Here is a 9,842-nt window from a genome sequence, read left to right on the forward strand (position 1 = left end):
ATTGATTATTTTAGTTAATGACAAAAGTTTAATTGGATACAAATTTAATATAGTGCTTAATAATCTCATTAGGATAATAATAATAATAATAATAATAATAATAATAATAATAATAATGATAATAATGATGGCATGAAGAAAGAGTGATATATTAATTCTTTTTATTTGAGTTAATTATTCTATCAATTATGAATTTTATTAATTTATAAGAATTATGCTTATATGTAATTTTAATATTAAAATAATTTTTATAATCAAATTAGATTTTACAAATAACTTATATTAATTTTTATAAATATTTTTTGAACAATCTCATTATAGATTTTGATAGTATCTCATTCTTTTGATACAATACCTTGAACTACTCGTAATATTCTCTAATTCATAAATAGAATGATAATGCACTTTAACGCACTTAACCTCACGTCCTCCCGAATTGGCAACATTACTCATATCAATTGGGATAAGACACAATCGATAATTATTTATAAATATTTAAAATAAATATTTTATGTAATAAATTTAAATTCATTTAATTTTTACTTTACATATTTAAACAGGGTACTTCAACATTTTATAACATATTTTTTACATCAATGTATTTGTCTTTATAACATTTTATTAACATTTTAAACAATTTTTATTTTATATATAATAAAGTAATAAAAATTATTTATGAAATTTAAACTCAGGAACATGTCTTTATGTAAAGTTTTGTTTTAATACCAATCAAAGTCAAAGTCAAAGTCAACAAACAATGATGAAAATCCATGGCTGCATTTATTTATTCAAATTTGACCAAGTCTAGTTTTTTGGAGCAAATTTCTCCACCATCCCCCTTGTTCTGCATTAAATTGATTCATCTTCTTCTAAACCAAACATTTACCAAAATTCTAGATTTCTGTTCTTCAGCTATGGAAGCAGCTCATAATCTACTTCTTTCCTTTACTCTTTAATATTATTGTTCTATTATTTAAGTGGGTTCTATATAAATATGCTAAAATTAAAGTCTTTTAGAAATAAATCCTTACTATCAGTTGAATTTTAATTCGATTGATCTGAATATTATTACTCATATAAGAGAATACGTATTCGATTATCATTCTATTTATAATTAATTTTAAATATTATATAAAAAACAGATATAATTAGAATTTATAAAAGATTAGAAATGATTGCCTCAATAATTGTTTGACTTAAATAAAGTTTAGTTTAGTCAAAGTTCAAATTTTGGAAAGAGTAAATATAAATAAATTTTAATGAAAATTTTAACGTAGGCTGCCGGCCAAGTCCTTATATAAACCATAGGCAACAATGCATCTCTGGCAAAAAGGAAAAAAACCCCCTGAAAGCTAAAAAGGAAACATGGTTTTTTTAAGAGTTAGTGAAACAATCATGGCCGACACCTTGCTTTTCACCTGCCTGCTATTATTTCTTGCTGCCATGCAAGGCGTCCATGCAGTCGACTATGCCATCAACGACAACACCGGCAACAGTGGCGGCGGCGTTCGTTTCCGAACCGAAATCGGAGCCCAAAGCAGCCTCCAAACCATGTCATCCGCCACAGACTTCATCTGGGACATCTTCCAACAAACCAACCCATCCGACAGGAAAAACGTCCCGAAAGTAACACTGTTCATCGAAAACGGCGACGGCGTAGCCTTTTCCATCAACAACGAAATCCATGTTAACGCCAATTACCTAGGAAACTACACAGGCGACCTGAGGAAGGAATTCAACGGGGTGCTTTACCATGAAATGACGCATATTTGGCAATGGAACGGGAACGGTCAGACCCCTGGGGGGTTGATTGAAGGGATAGCTGATTTCGTGAGGCTGAAGGCTAATTATATACCGAGCCATTGGGTGAAGCCGGGGCAGGGAGATAGATGGGACCAAGGATACGATGTTACGGCTAGATTTTTGGAGTATTGTGATGGTCTGAGGAACGGGTTCGTTGCGGAGCTTAATAAGAAGATGAGAAGTGGGTATAATGCTGGGTTTTTTGTTGAACTGCTGGGAAAAACTGTTGATCAACTGTGGAGTGATTATAAGGCCAAGTATGGCAATTAAATCTCTTAATTTACTATTGTATTATATATCGCCTTCTTAGAAATTGTCCTAAATATAATCTGAATCTAAGGTTAATGAATAATTAAATGTTGCAGTGGCAAAAGAGGTTTCTCGTCACTAATTCTAAAAGGAAATTGTAAGGTTATTAATTTTTGGGATAATGTAACGTTTGGTCCCAGATCTTTCTTTTTTCCACTTTGACCCCTGAATGTCAAAATTGTTATTCATTTAAGCCCATTCTGTTAATGACTGTGAAAAAAAGGGGATAATGTAACCTTTGGCCCATGAACTTGGCAAGTAAGTTCACATTGGCCCCTAAACTTGACAACTATAGGTTCACTTTGGTGCCTGTACTTTTTTTTATTCACTTTGGCACTTAAAGTTAACAAGTATGTCTTTTTTAATCCCTAAACTTGAAAAATCTAAAATTTTACTTTTTTTTAATTATTAAAAATCATAAAAAATCTAAAAATCCAAGTAAAACCTATTTTTTTTAGATTTTTATGAATTTTTAATTATTTAATTATTGTTGGTCCAACAGTCAAACCAGTCGAACTAGTGGTTTAACCTGTTCAACTATCGGTTCGGTTATTAAAACATTGAATATGGCACTCTGAGATTGTACCACATCATCATCTTATTTTTTTTTTAACTCAAAGTGCCACATTATCAAACTTTTAGATTCTTCAAGTTCAGAGATCAAAATGGACCTAGTTGTCAAGTTTAAGTCCCAAAGTGAACAAAAAAAAAGTATAGTAGTAAACCTAGTTATCAAGTTCAAGGGCCAATGTGGACCTACTTGCCAAGTTCAGGGGCCAAAAGTTACATTATCTCCTTTTTTCATAGTCATTACAAATGAGCTTAAATGAATAACGATTTTCAAGTTCAAGGGTCAAAGTGGATAAAAAAAAGTTTAGGGGTCAAAAGTTACATTATCCCTAATTTTATTATAGAGTAAGATATAAATATCTAATCTAATACTTATATATTTAAGTTGTAACACCTCAAATTTTTGCTACAATAAATGATACATTTCTGAGACTGGATAGTGGAATTTTGAGGAAATTCAAAAAGCAAAGTTTAATAAATGAAAACTTAAAGAATTTTTTTGACTTGTAGAAAGGAAATTTTGAGAGAATGATTATGATCAAGAGATTTCAACATAAAGGGATCAAATTGTAAATTTGGAAATTTTAAAAGACTATAATGCAATTTGATCAAATTGAGGAAATTGGAGTTAATGGTGATTTTTGGGCACGAGGATGACTTAGGAAATGTACTATTATGATTGAAGCCACTTTTAGGACTAAACTGAAAAATGAAAAGTACGAAGATCTAAAGTGCAAATTTTCAAAGATGAAGAAATGAGTTAAATAGCAGTAGTAAAGTGCAGTGTGAAAAAGAAGAAGAAGAAGAAGAAGAAGATTTTTGGACTAAATTAAATGAAAGAGAAAATTTTATTTATATATGAAAAAAAACTCAGACATTTATCATTCCACCTTAAATTTTATAAGTTTTATTTTATAATTGGTTATTATCTTTATCAAAACTTATTTTTAATTGTTATATGATAGGTCATACTTAAAATTAATAACATGAACTAATTAAATCTAATAAAAATTAAAAGAAAAATAACATTCTCAAATTCAAATATAAAATCATATATTAAAACAATAATTTGAAAATAAAATTTATTTTATTTTATTTAAATTATACAACTTTCATTTATGCATTATTAATATTTTTTTTATAAGACTTTATATTAAAATGTTCATATATTAAACCATGAAATAACTGTCGAGACCGCTATTTAAAATTTTAAGGATTAAAGTATAATTTTAATGTTAATCAAATTTGTTTTTAATCCACGAAGAAGAAAAATATTTTTCAATTCAGGTAAATCGGGAACATTAAGACTTCCTTTGCTAAGAATTTTACCCTTCTTTCCATCAGTAAACGTTACATGACCACCATGGTTATCATCAAAGTCAGAAAGAAAAGTAGCATTAACAGTCCTGTGGCGATAACATCCACTGTCAAGATACCATACATGGTCTATACTGGTCTTCAAAGATTGATGAGCAACAAGCAAACATTTCTGATCCTTCTTTCTCTAGACAAGATTTTGCTTCTTCCTTTGAACAGTGTTGGGACCAATGGGCATTGGAGCTAGCACTACCTGTTTCCGTCTCATATCGTAAAGCATCAAAAAACAGATTGCCTTGATGTGACCTGATGCACCACAAAAATGACAAATGATCTTATGTTTGGAGTATACCTTTTTAACAGTAGGCTTCTTAAGCTTTCACCATGATTAACATTAGCAGCTTTAACAGAGACTATAGGTCCTTCAGCAATGGCTTTACCTTTTTCCTCAGCATAACCTAAACCTTCTTTATCAGGACTTTTGTCTTCCTGCAGTCATAATTTCATTGAGTTTCTCGAGCTTCTGTTTTATTGACTCAAGCTCTTTCTGAGCATTCTTTAGATTTGCTATTTTGATAGCAAGTTCAGACTCTTTTGCTTCCACTTGTTTGATCAACTTCGGTTTTTCTTCTTTTAACTGGTTGTTGTAAATGATTAGTCTGAAGTTAACATTACACACCATTTCCCACTTGTCAAGTATTGTCTTTTAGGTCTTAAAAAACTCAACATTTGACTTAGCTTTAGAAGCTTCATCAGTATCACTCTCAGTTGCAACAGCAATGCCTACCCTAAAAGTAAATGCTATATAATTACTCAACTGTTCTGCATTAGAACCGAAGCTGCTGGTGGAATCCTCAGCACTCCATGTGACACACAAAGACTTCTCTTTTTTTAAGTGTTTGCACACTCTGCCTGAATATGCCTGAAACCATGACATTTGTGACATTGAATCCCTTTCTTCCTATCCTTTGACTACTACTTCCTGAGTGATAACTTTTTTGGCCTTCTCTTTTTGAGCATCCTTGAAGGTTTCAAACTTCTGGCATCTTTTAGAATGCTTCTTAAATGCCTTGTTGAAGTTCTGAGTCAAAAGAACTACCTATTCCTTTAGCTCTTCTGTAATAGTGATATGATAACTGCTTCAGTAACTTGTAATGCTAAGCTACTTTCTCCTTTAATCTTGTTCCTTTTAGCTTCATCCAAATTGATCTCAAAGGTTTCTAAAGACCTAATCAACTCAATAATATGCATAGCATCAATGTTTTTGGTTTCCTCGAAGGCTGTTACTTTTATACTGAATCTTTTAGGCAAGGATCGAAGAACCTTTTTTACTAGTTTTGAATTTGAGTATTATCTCCAAAGGTGAAAACGTGGTTAGATAAATCATAAATTCGGGCTTAAAACTCACCAATTGTCTCATTCTCTTTCATCCTCAGAGTTTCAAACTTTGTTGTAAGCATATATAACTTTGATTGTTTCACAGTATTAATACCTTCATGAGCTGTTTCAAGAATATCCCAGACTTCTTTGGCAACAAAGCATTTAGAGATTCGCTTGAATTCTTGAACATCTACTCCACAGAGAATTGCATAGAGAGATTTTGAGTTAGCATTGATAAACTTTTCCTCTTCCGTGGTCCAAGTCAATTATAACTTATGTGTCTTGATTCCATCAATTTCAGTGAATAGACGCTCTCATTTAGTAAAATCTCCAAGTCCTTTCATCAAATAACTTCATGAAACTCATCATTCTTGCCTTCCAGTAGGCATAGTTTGCACTATCGAGCATAAGAGGACGAGACACTGATGAACTTTCCATTGCAAGCAAATATCAACATCAAGAAATCTACTAGATGTGTTGAGTGCTAGACTTTAATACCAATTAAAAGAACTAAATCAAAATTTGCAAGCAAACTTGAGCAGTGCCAGAAGCCGTGCTTGAGAGCAGTGCTAACTAATTCAGGCACTGATGACCAACAAAATAAGAAAGCAATGAAAACTCGATATTTTTAGGCAGTTCATTCTCCTTACATAACCTCTAATACTCAATTTACATCCTCTGATACTCCTCAGATTAGATTGCTGACTTTTGCACTTAAACTCTAAAAAACCTCTTCTCTAAGGTTTTCTCCTAAAATATTAAGACAAAACAAAGTAACACAAATTTTCATTCAATACACTAAAAAAAATTTGCTCAATCAATAAGAATAACTGCTCTCATTTCATTATCTCACCGTCTTTCTCGATTCATTTACATTTCTGGCCGAAAGAAATTCCTTTTATAAGTTAGCAAAACAACCATGGCTGACGCTTTGTTTTTCTCCTGCCTGCTATTATTTCTTGCAGCCATGCAAGGCACCGGTGCTGTCGACTATGCCGTCAACGGCAACACCAGCAACAGCGACGGCGGCGTTCGTTTCAAAAAAGAAATCGGCGCCCAAAACAGCCTACAAACTATGGCTGACGCCTCAAACTTCATCTGGAACGTCTTCCAACAAAACAACCCATCCGACAGAAAAAAAGGTCCTGAAAGTAACACTGTTCATCGAAAACGGCGACAGGGTAGCCTTGCTAACGACAACCAAATTTACGTTAACGCCAATTACCTGGGAACATACAAAGGCGACCTGAGAAGGGAATTCAATGGTGTGCTTTATCGTAAAATGACGCATATTTGTCAGTGGGATGGGAACGGGCAAACCTCTGTCTGGTTGAACGAAGAGATAGCAGATTTCGTGAGGCTAAAGGCTAATTATATTCCGAGCCATTGGGTGCAGCCGGGGCAGGGTGATAGATGGGACCAAAGGTCCGATGTCACAGCTAGGTTTCTGGAGTATTATGATGGTCTGAGAAATGGGTTCGTTGCAGAGCTTAATAAGAAGATGAAAAGCGGGCATAATGCTGGGTATTTTGTTGAACTGTTGGGAAAAAACTGTTGACCAACTGTGGAGTGATTATAAGGCCAAGTATGGCAATTAAATGACTTCATTTATTACATCACCTTCTTATAAATTGTCCTAAATATAATCTGACTCTAAGGTTAATAAAGAATTAGCTACTTGCCATAATTAGCATTGGCCTAAACCATTGTTTAAATTGTAAAATATAATGAAAAAGTTGTATTTGTACTTCTCAAAAACATTCCATTGGGTTTTTAGCACCATTTTCATTTTATTTAGTATTTTCTCAAAGGCTCAAAGCAATCATGGAAAACCTTCCATTTATTTAGCACAAAGGATTGCTAAATGCAGACAATACAGTAGCTCAACGATTATACATACATATTTGAAGTTTTTTTGAGGGAACCAATATCAGTTTTGAGGTATATATATATATACACACATTACTCACTCACTGTGTATATATATATCTACAAATGTATTTGAAGATTTTTACTGAGGGAACCGATATCAATTTTCAGGTGATTTCCATCATGATTGGACTTGCATGATGGGTGATATAACTTCACCAATGGCCAAGAATTGTTGCTTCTCCTTGAGAAGAGAGTTGGCTAATTCAAGTGCCTTTGCCTCACTATCTGCTCTTATGCTACCTTCTCTGATTGATTCAAAGTCCTCAACATGATCAACACCACCAATTCTCCTACAAATTTTAAACACAAAATTATCCAAGCTGGTATTGAATTTCATTTACTTTTTCACATGGGGATGAAGTGGTGGAAACCCTTCTGTTATCTCTCACCTTATCATCTTAGCAACACCAAAACCAAGTGTGTCATGGAACAATTCCTTCATATATTCCTCTTGGATAAGGTGATATATTGCTGGAAGATAAGCCTTCCCTGACTCATCCTTGTTGAGTTTTTGGTGGAAAAGATCCCATGTTTGCTCCATTCAATCTCCACTCTTTGTATATCTGCATTGCAATATGAAATTCAGCCATGCCTATATAGTGTCTATAAATCATGTTTTGCAGCCTGTAAACAAAGCTATATGCAAGGTAAATTCTTATGTCTAGCTCTGTGTAAGTAAAGATATGGATCAGAGAAAACAACTTGCTCACTGAGCCTACAGAGTTCCACATTCCCACAACATTCAGCCACTGCAAAAAATCATGCATTAGTATTATATCTCCAAACCCATCATCAATAATAGAGCTAAACTGACATAGCTGAAAATCATGCATCTTTTTTCCAAGTATTCATTCTGCAGAATGCACTTATTTATGTGTTGTGGCGTGAGTTTGATCTGGAAGTGCAGCTCAAGGAATATGAATAAGTTACCTGCACATTTTTGCTCAGTGGTTGGCCTATAAAGAAGAGACCCGTAGAAAAGAGAGTCGACCATGTATTCGAACATATGCTCAGCTAAAAATCGATATTCAATTGCAGTAATCAACCCTTTTCTCAGGATTATATGGGGAGGCTCTGAACATTGCATTCCAATGGTACGGTCCAAGTGATCAAGTTGAGGAACATATTCATGGCATAACCCACCATGTTCTTTTGATGTTACTGCTTCAAAATATTCTCCTCCTATTATCATTGACAAAGATTCTCCAATACATCGTTCATATGTAAGTGCATAGAATTTATTTTTTTTTAAATTTATAATACGTCGACCCCTAAAATACTATTACTTTTCTCACCATAATCTAATTTATATTACAATCATTGTGCAAATGCAGTGCAACCCAAAGAAATGAGAGTACTTTACTGATCCGCTGTGGTGACAATTTTCATTTATTTAAATTAAAAATGGAAGAAAAAGAAAAGAGTGAAACCTGTTGGATGATAAAAGAAGCACAAGTGGCAACGACGATGTAGACGAAATTAAGGTTGCCATCTCCGGCTTCCTTTATCGTCACATCGTCGTGCCTGTTGCCGATCTCCGACGACAAAGACGGCGTCTTTTCTATGTACTCAATGATTGATTCCGTTGAAATGGGACCGATTTGGGGGGTTGGGGGCTTTACTGTTTGGTCTGAAAATGAAACACTAGCTTACTGTTTGGTTTGCATCGGGGAAACTGGTGAAGATATATATGAAGGCATTTTTGTAGTACTTGGTTTTTACCGTCGGGAATGAACTTGGACATGTTTTCGAGTCATATGCATGCTTCACACCTTTGATTCTTCCACTGTCGTCTTTCATTATCACTTTTGTTCTCTTCTTTAAATTATATTAATTAAAGAATCATACTAAAATTGGAATTTTATCATGTGCTTGTTTTTAAAGGTTAGTATAAATAATCCCTCACCTATGTTTGTATCTCTTTTCTAATTGATTAATGTATCTTGAAATTTCGATATTTTTATTTGAAAAAAATTAAATATTGATGTGAGATTAAATTATTAAAATATATAATATATTTATTTTATATAATTATTTCTCCTATTTTCTTTTAGATTTATTGTATTTAAGATAATAATAATAATAATAATAAAGTAGGTTAAGGTCTTCTCCTCTCCGCTAAGTGGGATGCTTACTATTATAGCTCATTGTAATAATTAGTTAGTTAATTTAATTTTTTTCCTTTTACACTTGATTAATGAAAATTTTATTTTAATTTCTCAAAAAATTAGTAATTTAATTTTAACTCTTTTAAAAAATATTTTTACCTTTGCCTATTATAATTTTCTTAAAATTTTATAGTTTTGTCTCTGTATTTATAAGTTCTATTCGGTGGTGGTGGGACTCCACCCTTAAAATGAAAAAATTTTCATACGGTCTCTTTAAAATTTTTAAAATTTAAATTAGTAAAAGTGGTCCTCTCTAAAAATATAAAATTTGATTTAATCTTTTAAAAATTATAAAGATATAGTCTATTAAAATAGTGAATTGCATTTTTACTATCATAAAAATTATAATTTAATTTCACCTCC

At 32.6% G+C, this 9,842-nt stretch overlaps 3 protein-coding genes across 5 annotated transcripts; 2 read left to right on the forward strand and 1 right to left on the reverse strand.

Annotated features, from left to right (window-relative positions):
• Positions 1-1,281: 1,281 nt before the first annotated feature.
• Positions 1,282-2,176, forward strand: LOC108485572 (uncharacterized). The gene has a single exon (XM_017789430.2). It carries the CDS (start codon positions 1,366-1,368, stop codon positions 2,071-2,073), a length of 708 nt encoding a protein of 235 aa, XP_017644919.1. The 5' UTR covers positions 1,282-1,365; the 3' UTR covers positions 2,074-2,176.
• Positions 2,177-6,145: 3,969 nt separating this feature from the next.
• On the forward strand, positions 6,146-6,982 carry LOC108484343 (uncharacterized). The gene has a single exon (XM_053024744.1). It carries the CDS (start codon positions 6,299-6,301, stop codon positions 6,935-6,937), a length of 639 nt encoding a protein of 212 aa, XP_052880704.1. The 5' UTR covers positions 6,146-6,298; the 3' UTR covers positions 6,938-6,982.
• Positions 6,983-7,204: 222 nt separating this feature from the next.
• LOC108485025 (methylthioribose kinase-like) lies at positions 7,205-9,108 on the reverse strand. Of its 3 annotated transcripts, XM_053024399.1 has the most exons (4): positions 8,742-9,108; positions 8,014-8,060; positions 7,701-7,874; positions 7,205-7,601 (listed from the first exon to the last, which is right to left on the reverse strand). In XM_053024399.1, the coding sequence occupies exons 3-4, from the start codon at positions 7,850-7,852 to the stop codon at positions 7,430-7,432; spliced, it is 324 nt and encodes a 107-aa protein (XP_052880359.1). In that variant the 5' UTR covers positions 7,853-7,874; positions 8,014-8,060; positions 8,742-9,108; the 3' UTR covers positions 7,205-7,429. The 3 variants fall into 3 exon arrangements, with proteins under 3 accessions (XP_052880359.1, XP_052880358.1, XP_052880356.1); XM_053024398.1 differs by having other exon boundaries at positions 7,701-8,060; XM_053024396.1 differs by lacking the exon at positions 8,014-8,060 and having other exon boundaries at positions 8,742-9,107.
• Positions 9,109-9,842: the final 734 nt, after the last annotated feature.

The sequence above is a fragment of the Gossypium arboreum genome, chromosome 13 (assembly GCF_025698485.1).
Source record: "Gossypium arboreum isolate Shixiya-1 chromosome 13, ASM2569848v2, whole genome shotgun sequence".
NCBI classification, from domain to species: Eukaryota; Viridiplantae; Streptophyta; class Magnoliopsida; order Malvales; family Malvaceae; genus Gossypium; species Gossypium arboreum.

Coding starts and splice junctions, on each gene's coding strand:
- LOC108485025 (XM_053024399.1), bottom strand. CDS start 7,852: ATGGAGCAAACATGGGATCTTTTCCACCAAAAACTCAACAAGGATGAG. Junction 7,602..7,700: donor GGTGTTGCTAAGATGATAAG/GTGAGAGATAAC, acceptor TAAAATTTGTAG/GAGAATTGGTGGTGTTGATC.
- LOC108484343 (XM_053024744.1), top strand. CDS start 6,299: ATGGCTGACGCTTTGTTTTTCTCCTGCCTGCTATTATTTCTTGCAGCC.
- LOC108485572 (XM_017789430.2), top strand. CDS start 1,366: ATGGTTTTTTTAAGAGTTAGTGAAACAATCATGGCCGACACCTTGCTT.